General features: G+C 40.2%; 1 protein-coding gene and 1 pseudogene across 1 annotated transcript; one reads left to right on the top strand and one right to left on the bottom strand.

Moving 5' to 3' along the window:
* Positions 1–10,160: 10,160 nt before the first annotated feature.
* Positions 10,161–13,657, top strand: LOC122584647. Its single transcript, XM_043756689.1, has 4 exons — positions 10,161–10,692; positions 11,209–11,538; positions 11,887–13,010; positions 13,325–13,657. The coding sequence occupies exons 1-4, from the start codon at positions 10,161–10,163 to the stop codon at positions 13,655–13,657; spliced, it is 2,319 nt and encodes a 772-aa protein (XP_043612624.1).
* A 3,996-nt stretch (positions 13,658–17,653) lies between these two features.
* Positions 17,654–19,223, bottom strand: LOC122584646 (annotated as a pseudogene).
* Between the last annotated feature and the right edge of the window lie 284 nt (positions 19,224–19,507).

Genomic DNA, 19,507 nt, shown 5'->3' with positions numbered 1-19,507 from the left:
AGGTTTATTAAAGATTTCTCCAAAATCACTAGACCCATGACTAAGTTGTTAGAGAAGGATGTCCCGTTTGTTTTTGATAAAGACTGTCTTGATGCATTCAACTTGCTTAAAGAAAGTTTGACCAATTCCCCCATTATGACTCCACCCGATTGGTCCTTACCATTCGAGTTGATGTGTGACGCTAGCGATTATGCCTTAGGGGCCGTTTTAGGCCAAAGGGGGGATAAGCACTTCCGCCCTATTTCGTATGCTAGCAAGACTTTGAACCCAGCTCAACAGAATTACACTGTCACTGAGAAAGAGTTGTTAGCTGTGGTGTATGCTTTTGATAAATTCCGTCCCTACTTGGTCCTTAACAAGACAATTGTCTACACTGACCACTCTGCCCTTAGGTACTTGTTCACGAAACAAGATGCTAAGCCTCGCTTGATTCGTTGGGTCTTGCTTTTGCAAGAATTCGACATTGAAATTAAAGACAAAAAGGGAGCAGAGAATGTGGCAGCTGACCATCTTAGTAGGCTCGAAAACCCTCACCGTGAGGAGTTACAAGAGCATGATATTAATGATGATTTTCCTGATGAGTTTTTGATGAAGATTGAAACAGGTCCTTGGTTCGCCGATATTGCTAACTATCTCAGTTCAGGTGTAATTCCGGAAGAAATGTCAAAGCAAGAACGGAGGAAACTTCATACCGAGGCCAAACATTACTTTTGGGAAAATCCTTTTTTGTTTAAAGTTTGTGCAGATGGGATGATCAGGAGATGTGTAGCCGATAATGAGACACGCCAGATTCTCGATGCTTGTCACCATGGGCCAACTGGGGGACACTATGGAGCATCCGTCACTGGTAAGAAAGTTTATGATGCTGGTTTCTTTTGGCCTACCGTGTTCAAGGAAGCACAAACCTTGGTAGAGGTTTGTGATGTGTGTCAACGGCAAGGTAATATTTCCAAACGAGATGAAATGCCGCAAAACTTTATTCAGGTATGTGAAGTTTTTGATGTTTGGGGCATAGACTTTATGGGACCTTTTCTCCCATCGAATAGGAATTTATATATCCTTGTTGCCGTTGATTATGTTTCAAAGTGGGCCGAGGCGAAAGCCTTGCCAACGAATGATGCACGTGTGGTCATTCATTTCTTGAAAAAGCTTTTCTGTAGGTTTGGTGTGCCTAAGGCCTTAATCAGTGACCGCGGAAGTCATTTCGCGAATCACCAACTCGCTAAGGTGCTTAAGAGGTACGGTGTAAATCACCGTTTTTCAACCTCATACCACCCGCAAACGAGTGGCCAAGTGGAAAACACGAATCGGGCACTAAAGAGAATTCTTGAGAAGACCGTAGGAGATAATCCGAAGTCTTGGTCCACCAAGCTTGATGATGCTCTATGGGCATTTAGGACCGCCTACAAGACACCAATTGGGACTACCCCATTTCGGTTGCTTTATGGCAAGACTTGTCATCTGCCTATCGAAATTGAGCATAAAGCCTTTTGGGCGCTCAAGAATTGTAACATGGACCTAGTCGAGGCTGGTGAGTTGAGATCTATGCAATTAAATGAACTAGATGAACTCAGGTTGTATGCTTATGATAACTCCTTGTTGTACAAGGAACGAACTAAAGTGTGGCATGACCGTAGGCTTAGAACGAAGGATTTTAAAGTAGGAGATAAGGTTTTGTTGTTCCTTTCTAAGTACAAGTTCAAGCAACCCAAGTTGACATCTAGGTGGACCGGCCCCTTTGTGATCAAACATGTCTATCCATCTGGTTATGTGGAATTGTTTAAATCGGATGGCACTTCTTTTATTGTCAATGGTCACAGGTTAAAGTTTTACCATGAGGAGGAAGAAATTGTGGGAGTCGTCGTTGACGAGCTTCCCTTTTTCGACATGAAGCAATGAAGAAGGACGTCGAGTCTAGCTAGCGACTCGTAAATAAATTAAGCGCTTCGCGGGAGGCAACCCGTGCTTCTCGTTCTCTTATTTGTGGTTATTTTGTTTATTTATCGTTGGTATTGTGTTTAATAAGAACTTACAGGTAGAGTCCGCTGACACTCCTTTCGGTAAGTCGTTTCAAGAATAAACGAAGGTAAGTGTGGGGGGTTCTTTGTCATCTGCTGTTCTTCTTTCCAAAGTTTTGTTAAGTTGTTCGACAGGTATGTTGTTGTCATACAACTTGTGTCGTTTTGAGAAAACCAAAAAAAAAAAAAAAAAAAAAAAAAAAAAAAAAAAGAGAAAAGAAAACTGCGCCGCAGTCCTCAAGCTGCGCCGCAGCTAAACCTTTCTGTTTGAAAACTGCGCCGCAGCCATCAAGCTGCGCCGCAGTTTAACCGTTCTGTTTGAAAACTGCGCAGCAGCTAGGAGAGCTGCGCCGCAGCCCGTCAGTCAAACACAGTCAATTTTTTTCTTTTTTTTAGTCAATAAATAAGATTGTGGGGATGTTTTTCTTCACACACATATTAATTCTCTGAGTTTCCTTTTTCTTTTCCCTCTCTCTCGATCGGCCATAGCCACCTCCCACCAACCTCCTACTTCAATTTCTTTTGTTCTTTTAATCTTGCAACATGACTAGAACAGGGAAGGTATGTTTTTGTTTCTCTCCTATTTTTAAAATTCTAAATCATTAAATCTATAATGTTCTGTGCATTATTAGTTTTATTAGATTCTTAAAAATAGCAAATTTACTGTTGAGAAGATTAAGAACAAAGAGTAATTAGTTGTACTTTGATGTTGAAACTTCATGGAGCTAGTTAATCTAGTTAGGGCTTGATTCAAAAGGTTGTTACTTTTAAGTGAAGATAAACCCTAAAATTTAAATTAGGATTTGAATGTGGAGAGGCTTTGTTGTTCTGGTGGAGAGGCTTTGTTGTTCACCTCAGCTGTTGCTTGCATCTAGTCGTTTCAGACTTCAAAACGGCCAAGCTGCGCCGCAGCTTAAAGCTGCGCCGCAGCTATCATCCAGAAACGCCAAGCTGCGCCGCAGCTAGTTTGGCTGCGCCGCAGCTGCTCTGTTTCATCACCTGACCTCATTTTACTTCATATACGTTTAAGTTATATTTGGGGTTGATTGTTTTGATGTTTTCTTGTTTGTGTAGGATGCCGCTACTTCTAGCCGCTCCGGCCGAGGGGGTTCTCGTGTTTCGTCCGCAACTGCAGCTCCCGCCACACCTACTGTTGAGCTTACCCCCGCGGCTGTCGCTATGGGCGTTCCAGCCCATCCGTGGCTTCGATTTCCACATCTAACTCCGGAGAACAAGAATAAATGTACCAATCGATTGGCTACCTTGTACAATAAGGACATTACTGAACCTAAGTTCATGGAAAGCAGTATGCTGAGAAGTTTAGACGTGAGGACTGAGATCAATAATTTCTTTACTCTTAAGCATGGGGGAACCGATTCTGATGGGAATCGAATCGATCGAGATTTTAGTATGTGGTTTGATATCTTTAGTATTAGGGAGAAAGTATATAAGGAATGGTGTTTGGAGTTCTATTCTACCATCTCTGTTGATGACATTGATTCCGTAAAGAGTGTGTTTGAAGGTGAGGTGATTCATTTTAGGTGTGGGGGTTTAAACAGGCATATGACCATCGCTGAATTTGGGGTGTGCACGGGGATGTATACTCAGGAAATGCTAGATGATCCTTTTTTCTGTAACCTTTTGAAGCATGCTGCTAGGACCACTACTGGGTTTCCTCAGGGATCGGGGGATTCGCGAGACTATTATACTCGCATCTCTGGCGGTAAGACTTGGAAATCAGTTTGTGGGGCAAACACGATTAAATCACCCCTGTTGAGATTGCTTCATAAGATGCTTGTTCACTTTTTTGTCCAGCGGACACACCACCCGGACAAACTGTATGTTGAGGATTTGTGGTTAATGAGGATTTTGCACGAGGGGAATCATGTGATGACAGCTTGTCCTCCGTATGTGCTTGCTAAGCACATGGGAACCAAGGGGGTGAAGGACTCGGGGTTGGTTTGTGGCCACTTTGTCACAAAAATTGTTCAACATTTTCAGCTGGAAGATGATCGGGCAAATGTAGGTTTTAATCTGAATTGGAAACTGATGAAAGCTTTTACCTTCACTGAACTGGCTCGTTTTGGTTTGCTTCGGCCGAGAAAGAACCGGAATGAGCGTTACCAATTGATTGCTTATGATGAAGGTGACCAGGGGGACGATGACGAGGATGATCAAGAGGCCAGTGATGATGATGAGGAGATGGCTGATGCACCTGAGCAGCAGCCCGAGGCTACGCGACGCCCTAAGCGTCGGGCCACCTCTTCTACTGCAGGAGCATCTTCTTCATTTGTAGCTCCGGAAGGCTCGTTCGATCTTTCTCCTTTACAGGGTCTAGTTAATCAGATGTTGACATCCCAGCAACAGTTCCAGAATGACATGGCTGGATTCCAGACAAGGATGGATGACTTTCGACATCAAGTGGGCGATGATTTGACCTATATTGGTTCTAGTTTGGGGAGAGTGGTTTATGACTCTCGACGTTATCAGCCTATGCTAGAAGCACAGTTCACCGGACAAGAGTATCATCCGCCTACAGTCATTCCAGCATATGATCCGCCGAGTATTTTTATTCCTCAGCAGCGGGTTGGTGGCGGTTTTTACTTTCCACCAGAACGCCAGTTCGAGATGCCTCCTCACCACGATCCTGGTGCTTTAGGGCCGGATATGCCGGTCCGTTTTGGTCATTATGCAGGTACCTACGCCGGGACGGATGCGGGCGAGACAGGCGCTGCGGAACCTTCTTTTGCTGAGCAAGTTGTTGGATCTTTATTTGATGTTGGTAACATTCCTGGTTACCGTCCGTACCCACCTCATCCACCCCAGTGAGCTACTTTTGCGCTGACGATGCTTGTAACCATGATCCGTTCAAGGTTTTGATATGTATATGCTGGCAGTAAGTTCAGCGCCATATGTGATTGGTATTTTTTGTTGCACACAAAACTCTCGCACCTTTCATTTTGTTATTCCGGTATGTGTTCTTATTCTTGCTTTGTCGCTTACCCTATTTTCCTGTTGTTTGACCGATCTGGACATTGAGGGCATTGTCCATCTTAAGTGTGGGGGGGTGGCAAATAGGTTTAAGCTACCGGGTATATAACGTTTGTTGTTTTGTCATTTTGATTTCTATCGGTTTTGTTGATATGTCCCTCTCGTAGGCCTTTGGATTTTATCTAGGGGTATGAGTTTCTATTTTGAACTCTTAACTGTGATGTGCATGTTTGAAACTGGTGCTATCAATTTGGCGGAATAATAGAAGTTAATATGATTTTAAACTTGACTTGAACTTGTCCTCGTGGTGAATTGCTTTTGACACTTAAGTTCATTATTTATTAAGCAATTTTACTACCAAATTTTCCTTGACAAAAGAAATGTTTAACTGGCGAAGTGTGTCTTGAACGGTTATTTGGCTATCCTTCGGGATTGATAACATTACTTGCATACTTATATACATCCAAAACACCAAATTGTGAGATTTCATCCTGTCACATATAGTTGTCAAGTAGCGGTTTTGGTTTGTTTGCCTCGTAAATACGTCCCTCTCTTAGGCTCTTGGATTTATTCAGGAGTAAGGGTATTCATTTTTTTGATGCCTTGCACTAGGATGTGCGTGTTTGAGGTATTTCTAAGCCATTTCCGGGTTCTCTTCTCGATAAGAGTGTGCTGGTGATGTGTTGATTCTAGAACTTGGCCTGGTGATCGTGACAAGTACATTGGAGAATGATTGGGCATTTAGGTTTGACCTTACTTTTTCTTTCTTTCGTTTCTTTTTCTTTTCTTTTGTATCTCTATAATCACCTATACAACCTTATACACTTACCTATACTTGCATATATACACATTTTCCTTTTCTTTGAATCTTCAGATAATCTTATACACATATTCATTCCTTGTAATTTAGCTTTTCACCCTTGTCATGTAAACTTCACCTAATTACACTTTACTATACCGTTAGTCTAATCTGGGGGCCATTGATTGTCATGGTTGTTTGAATGGTTTGGGAGATTCTTATTGGGTTGATTTGTGGAATGTTCTTATCTTTGAGAATACAAAAACGGGTTAAGTTATTGAAGATTGTCTTGAATTGTTCAAATAAAGAAAGTGAAGAGTTATAGACATGTTAATTGTTGGAAGAAAGTATTTACTAGTAGAGTAAAATTGGTTCAATATAATAAAATAAAATAAAAAAGAGGAAGAACTTGGGCTACTAGTATGCTATTTATCAATCTCAAATGTCTAGAAAGTTTGTGTATCATTATCTATGGAAGATTTAGTTGATAATAAGTTGTTTGAGGTTGATACACCACTATGGTGTCAGGATTTGCGTGATACTTAAAGGTGTGTTCGCGGGATAGCATCTTATAGGTTGGTGGTGTGTTGGCAATCAATGGTTTGGGTTTGATTAGACTAATCTGTACATCTCCAACATATACCTTATACTTTTGTTTTCTTTTCATTTACTTGTAACCTATAACTTCCCATTTCCATTGTAAATACCCGTAAATATATAGCCTTAGTTCGAATATACAATCACCCTTTATGCCTATTTCGACAATGTACTTGATCCTTGCGCCTCAATGGTGAAGTGACGATCCGAGATCAAGCCTATGGAAAAAAGTATACATCACAACTGAGCTATGAGTGATTCTTCATATATTCAACCCCGAAAGTAAGTTATTGGAGTAGAATGATATTGGTAGGATCGTTTATTTCGTGTATGCTTAGTTGGTTATCGTGGCTTACGGATTGTTCAGGTATTGTCAAACATTTCGAGTTTTCATTTAAGATTAAAAACTGCTTCACCCGCCCTCTGTCAATTGACATGCTTGGTGTTGTTGCTTTTTGATTACTTGTCACTTGGTTGATAATGTGATTGTCAAGGAATGTTTCATTTAAAATTGGGATTTGCTTGAGGACAAGCAAAGCTTAAGTATGGGGGGATTTGATATGTCGTATTTTATACCCATTTCCTACGGTTTATATAGTTAAGTTAGCATGTTTAATGAGTCGTTTTATATACATTTGTTGCGTTTATGGTATCTGTTAGTGTTTCAGGTTAGTAGCAGATACTTGAGCGTATTTTGGAAGAAAACGACATTCTTGGGGTGAAATAAGTGGTTACGGATGATTTCCGGGTCGTTTGGATGAAGTTTGGTAAAAGTCAACGAAAGTCAAATCTGGAGCTAGGAGAGCTGCGCAGCAGCTTAAAAGCTGCGCAGCAGCTACAAAACAGAAAGCTCAAGCTGCGCAGCAGCTTAAAAGCTGCGCAGCAGTTGTAGAACAGTGGACTCAAGCTGCGCAGCAGCTTAGTAAGCTGCGCAGCAGCTTGCCTAGTGAATTTCCAGCGAAGTCAATGAAAGTCAAACGGTCAACCGCGGTCAGAGGGGAGCTGCGCAGCAGCTTATAAGCTGCGCAGCAGCTTATGTCGACACCTGCACAACTATTTTTGGGAAACATATAAATAGCTTGTTTTTCACCCCAAAACCCTATGTTATGTTTTCCAGCCGTTTCAAGTACATTTTTAGGAGACTTTTGATCAGATTTCTCATTTTTGAAGATTGATATTACAATTGGATTATCCTCGTTATTTCCGTTCAATCCTTTGTACTAGGTAACGATGAATTCCTTCATTTTGTTTTGTTATTTGTATTTCAATATGAGTGGCTAATCACCTTTTCATTCATCTTGATGGAGTGAGACATTATGTGGGGATTGCACAATATTTATTAATTCAAGTGATTTGATTTAACATTTTGTCGTGAACTTAATCTATTAATTCTTTGTTATTCAATTATTGATTGCGGATAATTTGTGCTTGTTTCTTAGTGACGACTAGGATTTGGGTACAAGTTATTTTGATTGTTTTGCTAGAAGCAATTGGTTCTATGACGGGTACGGTAGGGGGCAGTGAATATTTGATAAGAATTGACGGATTGACGGTTGGGTACAATCGATTAGGCAAAATTGTTATCTGAAATGATCAAAACAATTGTTTAACTAGGGAAATTATAAAAAGGCGTCGTGGGGTACCGGTCTTAATAACGAACCTAGTTTATATAAGAGAGTCGAATAAGTAGTTAACTTAACGGGTACGGAGTTAACGATTAATTTGAGTCTCGGTCATTAAATCACTAAATTGAATTTGAACTTCATCAAATGTGCAATCCTAACATTCTGTTGAGCGAAATCAAGATGGGTGACTTTTAAATTTTTGTTATAAACTATAAACTCTTTTTCGATTAATCCTGTGGGATTACTAATTTCCAACTGACTATTTGCATCGTGGCAATTCGGCCACGAAAACCCCCCATTTTACTTGAATCATTGAACGTCTTTACAAATGCTTGTTTAAGTCCTTGCGAACGATCTCGGCTTACCAGTTATTCACTATACTGCATACGATCAGGTACACTGCCTGTGAGTGTGTAGTAATCAGAATTAATCGGTAAATCGTGTTATAAATTTAAAGCTAGATTTCGCACATCAAGTTTTTGGCGCCGCTGCCGGGGACTTAATTTAAGTAATTGTTAGTTTTGTGATTCGATCCTCCCTTGCAATTCAATTGTGAGGAAGTTAATTGTTTTTCATAGTTAGATTTTATTTTCTTTTTGTTTCAGTTTCATTTTGTTAGTTTCTGGTGCGGTTAACGTTTCCTTGTGGTGTTTGTGCAGATGCTTTGTAGTTGATGAACACAAGAACCTCTGGTAGACCTTTGCTTAGTCCTCAATCTAATCCAGGGAAAGCCAGACGACGCTTAATCAGATTAAACAACACGGAGCCTTCAAACACCGAAAACCGTGACCACCCGGACGTAGACTTGGATAAATATTACTCAAGGAAGGCTCAACGTCCGGGGTGCACTTAAGTCCTAAATTCTCCGAAGGTAGTAGTTTGTTCAAAACTGGTGATAGTTCAAGGGAAGAAGATAATCAGGATAAAACTGAGCATCAGGATTTAACCGAGATTCTTAAAGAAAATCCTCAGCCAACTCAACCAGTCAGAGCCAGGAGAATGGGTGATAGAGAGCCGGAAAACCCCAATAACCGTCTTTACGGTGACCGTAGGAGAAATGTCCCCACAAATAGGGGCACCCCTATTCGCCTTCCAACCACCGGAGTAAACTTTTCTATTAAAGGAAGTCATTTGAAAAGTGTGGAGGAGGAGAAGTTCGATGGGGTGACGCATAATGATCCGTATGGGCATTTGGAAAGGTTCGAGAAGATTTGTAGGTTCTATCACTATGGCGCGAACCAAGATGACAATGTGAAGCTTGAGCTTTTTCCACTCACTTTATGTGGAGGAGCTAAAGCATGGTTAAAAGAGCAGCCAGATGATCTGTATACCACATGGGACGAGCTTCGTGTTGGGTTCATTGATGAGTTCTACTCTATAAGGACTCAGAGACAGTTGGAGAATAAGATCCGATCATTCACTCAAGATCCAGGGGAAGATGTAGTGGATGCCTGGAAACGATATAAGGAGATGATCAGGAATTGCCCAGGAAACAATTTGAACACGGAAGCAGTGGTTGAAATTTTCTATGATGGGTTATTAAAGAGAACTAGAAGGGAATTAGCCGGGGCATTTGGAGGTAGTTTGAACAATGTCACCCCAGCTGAAGGATACAAAATTTTAGATGATATGGCCAAAGAGTTCTCCGATCGTGATGAGGTTGTAAGTAAGAGAACTAGTGGAAAGACTGTAGCAAAGTTGGAGAGTAGTGAAGAATCAAGCTTGGTTGCTGAAGTCAAAGCCCTCACGAAGCAGATGAACGAGAGGTTTGACAACCAAGACGTGAGATTCAAAAGCATTGAAAGGGATGTCAAGGTGATTGCTGATGGGTGTGACTACTGTGGGGACATGCATTATTCAGAAGATTGTCCGGATAAGCCAGCTCAGGAAGTTAACTATGTCCAAAATCAGCAAGGGAACTTCAATCAGGGTACCGGTTACCAAAATCGGTCATCAGGTACTTCTTATCCTTCGTCCAATTTTAATGCTAATAATTCTGGTTTTGTTGGAAGCAGGTTTAGTAGGTTCAACAGTCAACAAAATGCGAATTCGGAATTGAGAGACATCATGAAAGATTTGGTAGGCGCTCAGAAAGCTACCAGTGAGAAGATGTCCTCTCAATGGGATGCTATGACTACTAGGTTGGATGGGTTGGCGAGTAAGCTTGAGCAAAGTTCGAAGAGTACTCAAGCAACGTTTCAGGATATTGAAGCTAGGTTGGAAAGGCTAGGAAACTCAAGCAGGCAGCCCGGTACCCTACCGAGCAACACTCAGCAGAACCCGAAACCTCAACAAAACAGCCAAGGATCTGGAGCTAAGTACAACCATCCGAATGCAAGAAATGAGCAAGTCAACGCAATCACGACGAGAGCAGGTAACTCTTATAACTCTGCAAATGTTTCACCTAATGTTGTTACTCCTCTCGTGCAGATTGAACCAGAAGTTGCAGTTGATGAAGAGATCGAGATGGAGCCAATCCCGGCCATTCCATCTAAGAAAGCCGAGAAACCTACTGATGAGGCACCTCCCGTGAAGCCTTACAAACCGAAGGTGCCTTATCCTCAACGGTTGAAGCAAGGGAAGATAAAGGCGAACTTCAAGAAGTTCGTTGATCTGATTCAGAATGTTAACATTACTGTTCCATTAGTTGATCTCCTTGCAGGTATGCCCAACTATGCAAAGTTTCTCAAAGATCTCATTTCGGATAGGAAGAAACTTCAAGAAGATAAGACGGCAGTCATGAGTGCCGAAGTTTCAGCAATAATAAAGAACGAGATACCTCCTAAGCTTGATGATCCAGGGAGTTTTCTTATTTCTTGTTCTTTTGGTCTTGAGTTATACAAGGCATTGGCCGATCTTGGGGCCAGCATAAATCTAATGCCTTATTCAGTTTATAAAAAGTTGTCTCTGGGTGCATTGACCCCAACCCGTATGAGCATTAGGCTCGCGGATAGATCTTTCCAATATCCCATGGGGATAGCGGAAAATTTGCAGATTAAGGTGGGTCATTTGATATTCCCGGTGGATTTTGTTATTTTGGAAATGGAGGCGGACATCAATGTGCCTCTAATTTTGGGCCGACCATTCCTCATGACCGCGGATGCCATCATCCGAGTCAAAGCTAAGGAAATTTCCTTAGGTGTCGGTAATGACCGGGTTATGTTTAATGTTGATAAAGCTCTTAGGCACCCTTACTCTTGTGATGAATCGTGTTTCAGGGTCGATGTGGTTGAAGAGAAAGATGCTTTGGAGAAGGAGCTTATGGACTACTTAGATATGGAAGATGGACAAGCAGTGTTAGCTTGTAGTGAAGAAGAGCATGAGTGGGTAGAAGAAATGATGCAGGAAATCATGGCTCTTGATGTTGATGAAACTCCACGGGAGGATGAACCTTTCGAAGAAATCAACAATGGTGAAAGTATCCGAGTTCCTACATCGGTTGAAAGTCCTCCCACCGATTTGGAACTTAAGCAACTTCCGGATCACTTGGAGTATGCATATTTGGAAGGTACGTCTCTTCTTCCGGTTGTTATCTCATCTTCTTTGATGGAGGATGAAAAATCTAGACTTATTACTGTGTTGAAGGCCCATAAAAAGGCCTTTGCATGGAAGATTTCCGACATCCCGGGTATAAGTCCAGAATTTTGTAAGCACACAATTAACTTTGTCGATGATGTTAAACCTGTTGTGCAAAGACAACGGAGATTGAATCCAAATATGAAGGATGTTGTTAAAAAAGAGGTTTTGAAATTGTTAGATGCGGGAATCATATTCCCCATTTCTGATAGTTCATGGGTAAGTCCGGTACACTGTGTACCGAAAAAGGGTGGGATGACTGTTGTTGTAAATGATAAAGATGAATTAATTCCCACAAGAACTGTTACGGGGTGGAGGGTATGCATCGATTATCGGAAATTGAATGAAGCGACCCGCAAAGATCATTTCCCTTTACCATTCATTGACCAAATGCTCGAACGGCTCGCCGGAAACGAGTATTTCTGTTTTTTAGACGGGTTTTCTGGGTATTTCCAAATACCCATAGACCCGAAAGACCAAGAAAAGACCACCTTTACTTGTCCCTATGGCACTTATGCCTATAGGAGGATGCCTTTCGGTCTTTGTAATGCACCCGGTACTTTCCAACGTTGCATGAATGCAATCTTTCAGGATATGCTAGAAACTTCCATGGAAGTCTTTATGGATGATTTTTCTGTGTTTGGTAGTTCATTTGAAAATTGTTTGAAGAGTCTTGACAAAATGTTGGAAAGGTGTGAGCGGGCACATTTGGTTTTGAATTGGGAGAAATGTCATTTCATGGTCAAGGAGGGTATTGTTTTGGGACATAAAGTTTCTAGAGAAGGGTTAGAGGTAGACAAAGCTAAAATTGATGTAATAAGCAAATTACCTCCACCTACAAATGTTAAGTCGGTTAGAAGCTTCCTTGGTCATGCCGGTTTTTACCGGAGGTTTATTAAAGATTTCTCCAAAATCACTAGACCCATGACTAAGTTGTTAGAGAAGGATGTCCCGTTTGTTTTTGATAAAGACTGTCTTGATGCATTCAACTTGCTTAAAGAAAGTTTGACCAATTCCCCCATTATGACTCCACCCGATTGGTCCTTACCATTCGAGTTGATGTGCGACGCTAGCGATTATGCCTTAGGGGCCGTTTTAGGCCAAAGGGGGGATAAACACTTCCGCCCTATTTCGTATGCTAGCAAGACTTTGAACCCAGCTCAACAGAATTACACTGTCACTGAGAAAGAGTTGTTAGCTGTGGTGTATGCTTTTGATAAATTCCGTCCCTACTTGGTCCTTAACAAGACAATTGTCTACACTGACCACTCTGCCCTTAGGTACTTGTTCACGAAACAAGATGCTAAGCCTCGCTTGATTCGTTGGGTCTTGCTTTTGCAAGAATTCGACATTGAAATTAAAGACAAAAAGGGAGCAGAGAATGTGGCAGCTGACCATCTTAGTAGGCTCGAAAACCCTCACCGTGAGGAGTTACAAGAGCATGATATTAATGATGATTTTCCTGATGAGTTTTTGATGAAGATTGAAACAGGTCCTTGGTTCGCCGATATTGCTAACTATCTCAGTTCAGGTGTAATTCCGGAAGAAATGTCAAAGCAAGAACGGAGGAAACTTCATACCGAGGCCAAACATTACTTTTGGGAAAATCCTTTTTTGTTTAAAGTTTGTGCAGATGGGATGATCAGGAGATGTGTAGCCGATAATGAGACACGCCAGATTTCACCCCACCACCAGTTTATATTGCACCACATCAACAGGATGGTGGTTCATTCTTTTGTACCCCCGAACATCTGGTTCCACGACCCCATGACTTGGGAGGATCTCCGCGAGGGCCGGTCCAGTTTGGCCATTATACAAGTGGTGATGCGGGCATTTCTTCTTCTATGCCCAGTTTTCCTGCAGGTGTTAGTTCCGGTTTTGCTGATTATGCTGGAGGTTCGGAAGCAGGATTTGGAGCTAGTGGATTTGGGCAGGCGGGTGATCAGGGAGCAGGTGGTTATGGCGGTTCTGGTTCAGGTCAAGAGGAAAAGCGCAGTTGGGTGGATAATCTCTTTGCACCACCCTGTTTTTCTGGTGGTAGGTTTTATTGATGATATGGTTATGATTCCCATCCGGCACCGTGGGATAGAATCATGTGAGGGTTGATTGTTATTCATGTCGGTATTTGGATAACTGTGCTATATACTCTATTTCGTATTTCTGTTGGTATCCACCCTACGGGGTGATGAGACATTGCTCATTGTACTTTTCTTTTTCTTTTTCTTTTGGTTTGTTGCAAGAACAGTTGAATAATTTGGTGCTTGAAATTATGATTCGTTTTCTGATGCAATTGAAGCAAGTATTTGATAGCTATAGCGCAACACAAGTGTGGGGGGAACCCTTTGGATTCCATTCCCATCTATTTTCTATGGCATCAATGTTGATTGTGTGATGATATGCATATGCTGGCAGTAAGTTCAGCGCCGCATTGTTTGGTATGTTTGATGTATTCGACTCCCGCACCTTCCGTTTTGTTACAAGTTGTTTCTCCCGCCAAGCAAAGCGTTCTTCTTATCTTGGAAACTCAATTTGTGACACGGGGTCGAGTAACTTGTTTTAAAACGGAATGTGTCCTTGTTGCGGTATGTGCTCTATTTATCGATTTTGCTTACCCCTATTTACCTTATTTTGACCGAATATGGACATTGAGGACATTGTCCATCTTAAGTGTGGGGGGTGGCAAATAGGTTTAAGCTACCGGGTTTTATCACTTGTGTTGTTTTGCCATCGAGATTTCTACTGGTTTCGTTGATGTGTCCCTCTCATAGGCCTTTGGATTTTATCCGAGGGTAAGAGTCTCTATTTCGAGCTCTTTACTGTGACGTGCATGTTTGAAATTGGTGTTTTCAATTTGGAGGAATAATAGAAGTTGATATGATTTTTAAGACATGAGTTGAACTTGTCCTTGTGGTAAATTTCTTTTGACACTTAATTGATTACTTATTAAGCAATTTTACTACAAAATTTTCCTTGGCAAAATTTTTAATTGGCAAAGTGTGTTCTGAACACTTGTTTGGCTAAGTCCCTTGCGATTGATAACATTACTTGCATTACTTTCATTATTTCATATATAGTGTGCCAGGTGACGGTTTTGGTTTGTTTGCTTCGTAAATACGTCCCTCTCTTAGGCTCTTGTATTTATTCGGGAGTAAGGGTTTTCATTCTGATGCCCTGCACTAAGATGTGCGTGTTTGAGGTATTTCTAAGCCATTTCCGGGTTCTTTTCTTGATAAGAGTATACCGGTGATGTGTTGATTCTAGAATTTGGCCTGGTGATCACGACGGGTACATTGGATGACGAATTGGCATTTAGGTTTGACTATACTTTTTATTTCTTTCTTTTCAAATTTTTTTTTGTATATCATTACCCCTACTATACAACCTTTAACATATACTTGTCTATATTCATACAAATTTCCTTTTTTAATACCTTAGAGAAATTATACACATATACATCACTATAACTTACCTTTCCATTGTATAAACCCACCTATTCATGTAAACTTCACCTAATTGTACCGATAGTCTAATCTGGGGGGCCATTGATTGTCATTGGTTTGTTTGGATGGTTTGGGAGAGTTTCAGTGGGTTGATTTGTGGAATATTCTTGTCTATGAGAATATGTAAATGGGTTAAGTTATTGAAGATTGTCTTGGATTGTTCAAACAAAGAAAGTGAAGTGTTATAGACATGTCTATCATTGTAAGAGGGTAACTACTAGTAGAGTAAAAATGGTTCAAAAAGAATAAAAAAAATTGAAAAACAGAAAAAATAAAAAAATAAAAAGAAAGAAAGAACTTGGGCTACTAGTAGGTATTTCTCATTTTTAAATGTGTAGAAAGTTGTTGTATCACTCTTTTGGAAAATTTGGTTGATCGTAAGTTGTTTGAAGTTGATGCACCAAAATGGTGTCGGGCTTGCTTGGTACTTTGAAGGTGTTCGCGGGATAGCATCTTATGGGTTAGTGGTTTGTTGGCAATCAATGGTATGGGTTGATTAGACTATTTTGTTCATATTCAATATAACATATACTATAAATTCTTACCTTTCACTTTCAACCAATAAATTTCCCACCCTTTATGCCTATTTTGACGATGTACCTGATCCTTGCGCCTCAATGGTGGAGTGACGATCCTAGTTCAAGCCTATGGTAAAAGAGTATACATCACGACTGAGCTATGAGTGATTCTTTATATATTCAACCCGGAAGTAAGTTTGTTGGATTAGAATTATATTGATAGGATCGTTTGTTCTCATTTATGCTTAGTTGATTATCGTGGCTTGCGGATTGTTCAGGTATTGTCAAACATTTCGAGTTTTCATTTAAGATTAAAACTGCTTCACCCGCTTTTTGTCATTTGACATGCTTGGTGTTGCTTCCTTTTGATACTTGTCACTTGTTTGATAGTTTGATTGTCAAGGAATGCTTTATTTAAAGTTCAGATTTGATGTGACTAATTTATACCCATTATCCACATCGTTATTGGTCATTTTACTATATGTTTTAAGTCGTTTTTGTATGCATTTGGCGCGTTTATGGTGTTTGTTAGTGTTTACAGGCTCTAAACAGGTTACGCGTTCATTTGTTGCATTTTCGGAAGACTTGTTGGCCCAGAGGTGATCTATGATGTCGGAGGTTGATTCGAGTGGAAGAAACGGCAGAGCGTAGCAAGTATACGAGATCGAAAGAAGGTTGCTTTGTACAAGTGTTGATTGCGCCGCAGTAGGGATGCACTAGCCCACTGCACCGCAGCCAAATCCCACGGAAATTAGTGGGATTTGCCCCACTGCGCCGCAGTGGGGATGGCAACAGAAGGACTGCGCCGCAGTCAAGAAAGAAGAAAAGGAGGACGCAGATTTGGGCTGCGCCGCAGTGGTGGCCACTTAAGTCACTACGCCGCAGTCACCATTAAGTCAAAGTCAACAACACCTCACTGCGCCGCAGTGAGGGAAGACACAGTCCCACTGCGCCGCAGTGGGTGCATGGGAAAAAGACCCCTATGTCGGTTTTGCATCAGATTTGGAGAGAAGTATAAATAAAAACCCTAGGGACGAATTTGCAGCATCAAAAATATCTTTCTAGGAGCTGTTCTACAAGGGTTCTTCAATCTCCAATCAAGATAATTTCCTAGGCGGATTCGTTGAAGATTCACGGGCACCCATCTATATCATATCTACTTACTGTCTAGCAATTTCCTAGGCGGATTGGTACATCATGTTTCTCTTCTATTTTAATTATTATTGTGGATTGATCATGAGTGGCTAAACTGTTTATCATCCACCTTGATGAAACGAGACAGATGATGTGATTGCAATATTTTATTTCAAAGGATTGATCTTTATTTACCGTTGTTCCGAGTCTTCGTGATTTAATTCTTTAAATAGTTATTATAATATTGGTTATGTATTAATTCTTCGTTAGTGGTACTAGTTGAATTGATATATGATTTGAAAAGAATTGTTTGTCTATAAGCAATTGTCACTAGTACATGGTATGATAGTAAATACTATTTTAATGAAAGAATTAATTTTGCCAACGTAATTTGTAACGGTTGGTGGTACCACGTTATTTTTACATAAGTTCAATTGGTAATTTGATAGTCAGTCAAACTAGTTAATGGAAAAAGTTGTCTTGGAACTGGTGGTACCGGTTTGGGTAATTTATGTAGTAATCTAGGTGATTTGGTGATGTGTTCATGGTTGGTGGTACCACATGAGTATTTAACTAGTCACGATTATCTTGTCAGTTCTTGTGAATTTGGTCTTAATTAAATGCAATCACATTTGAAGTCGAGGAAAGTCAAGGTGGATGACTTTTAATTATATTGTCTGAAGTTCTCTTCATTTTATGATCTTGTTCAAAACAAATTTTATTTTCTGTTAAAAAGGAGATTTGAATAACACCCGGTTTTCCAAACTACTTTACTAAACAATTGATTCAAACCAATCCCCGCGAACGAACACGGTCTTACCTCTTAATCATATTACAAACGATCGGGTCCACTGCCCGTGAGTGTGTAGTAGTCAGTTTTTAGGTGAAACTAGTTTTATAAATTTAAGACTCGATTTTGCACATCAACAGGCAATCTAGCCAATGCCCGCAAACATATGCTCTTTGTATCATGCATCCCGACCACTTTCTCCCACACAAAATACAAGGGTGTACATGCGAAACCAAATGTTATAAACTGCATATATAAACCAAAAGACACACATGTAAAGCAACTAATGCACGGCGTAACAGCTTTAGTAAGTCAATAAACTGTTGCAAAAACCAAACCTGATGAATGAGCATGAGGATAACAGCTGCATCGCGAAAATGAGTTTTTGGCAGCAGGGAAAAAGCATTGAAATGGGTCAGAAGTTGATCACCGAAAGCCCAATACATTGCAGTCGCTGATGGAAGTGTTAGTGTGAATACATATAGAGTAGCAAACAGATATATGTACTTAAATTTCTATGGCTTCCACATTGCGGGCATTATTTCTCTGCAAAAGATATGCAACTCAAATCATTATTATACTCGAATAAGAAGAAACAAAGTAAGTTCAAACCAGGGATCGATTCACTAACACTATGACAGCGTGGCCGCCGAAAGTGTAGAGAATGTTTGTGGCTCCAGTGAAGTACAAAACCAGCTTTTTGGGGTCAGAATGAACCACTCCTTCAACTTGGCCCTAGACCAAGGCTGCAATGGTTAAGTACCAAGCCGTATAGGTGGTCATGCCAAGGCCAAGACAAGACCAAATTCTGTAGTTGTGGAAAGACGGTATGAAAACGGTAGTAGCACAACAAGCTCCAAATATGTATGTCCATGTCCTCTTGTCCAAATGATCATTTATGTAGTATATATTACTGCATATTTGACACAAAATATAACATCAAATTCTGAAGACTAAAATTCATGTTTTACTCATAGCTTTAAAGATTTTGTTCTAAGCTGACCTTGCACAAGCTATAAGTTGTATGGACAGAGCCAAATAGAAGAAAGGTGCAGTTAAAGGCTAATCCCACAGCTTTCCAATGTGGGCCTAACAGGTTAGGCCATCTAGCACTTCAAACCGCTACATAAAACTTATGTACATAAGTATGTATGGCATGTAAATGTCATACGAGAATGCATCAGGTAGGGTAATTGCAGGGCATATATCACATGTATCAGATAATGTTTTATTTAAGATATATGTCAGGAATCATAATACAAATTTACAAAAACATGTTACAAGAAGTCAAAAAAAAGTTGTTAGATTTGGGATTTTAACTACACAAAAGAACAAAATCTATGATTCTATGTTCTCTATGAATTCTTATTTCCTAATCATTAGTAACACATAACAAACTTCATTGGTTCACATTATTTTATTAAGTTTTCCCTAGATACTAAACAAGGCCTAATCAATTATTTTGTATATGTAAATCTTAAAATTGTTAAAAAGAACAGATTTTTTGACCTGAATAACATGGTTCTTGAAGCTGACATTCTCTTTCTCTTTTCTGGCTCTATACTCCACATAGAGAACACTGATGAGCAGTCAAACTTCCAGGAATTCCATAAAACACTTGTATCACAAGGATGGACGAAACCACTAAACCATCATAACTCCATAACCAAAACATAAAAACTTACTGATGTATAGCAAGAAAATCCAATAAGGCTTTACACATGAAACGCCCAATTATACAAGCAACATCTGATAAATGAAAACAAGGTACGTAAGATTTGCAAGTTAGCAGTTATTGGAATTGCTAAACATCATCGTATTCAAACACCCGTGAGAAATCAATCAAATTTGAGAAATTGAGATTACAGTGAAAAAAATCAACTCTAACAAACTTACAAAAAGATCTGAGATTTGGGTGTCTAAAATCTTTTTATGGTCATCTTTTTATGTGTTCTTTCA

The sequence above is a fragment of the Erigeron canadensis genome, unplaced genomic scaffold (assembly GCF_010389155.1).
Source record: "Erigeron canadensis isolate Cc75 unplaced genomic scaffold, C_canadensis_v1 Conyza_canadensis_unscaffolded:93, whole genome shotgun sequence".
NCBI classification, from domain to species: Eukaryota; Viridiplantae; Streptophyta; class Magnoliopsida; order Asterales; family Asteraceae; genus Erigeron; species Erigeron canadensis.
This window is presented reverse-complemented; position numbering and strand designations above follow the sequence as displayed.

Coding starts and splice junctions, on each gene's coding strand:
- LOC122584647 (XM_043756689.1), top strand. CDS start 10,161: ATGACTACTAGGTTGGATGGGTTGGCGAGTAAGCTTGAGCAAAGTTCG. Junction 10,693..11,208: donor ATTAGTTGATCTCCTTGCAG/GTATGCCCAACT, acceptor ATGTTGATAAAG/CTCTTAGGCACCCTTACTCT. Junction 11,539..11,886: donor GGAGTATGCATATTTGGAAG/GTACGTCTCTTC, acceptor TAAATGATAAAG/ATGAATTAATTCCCACAAGA.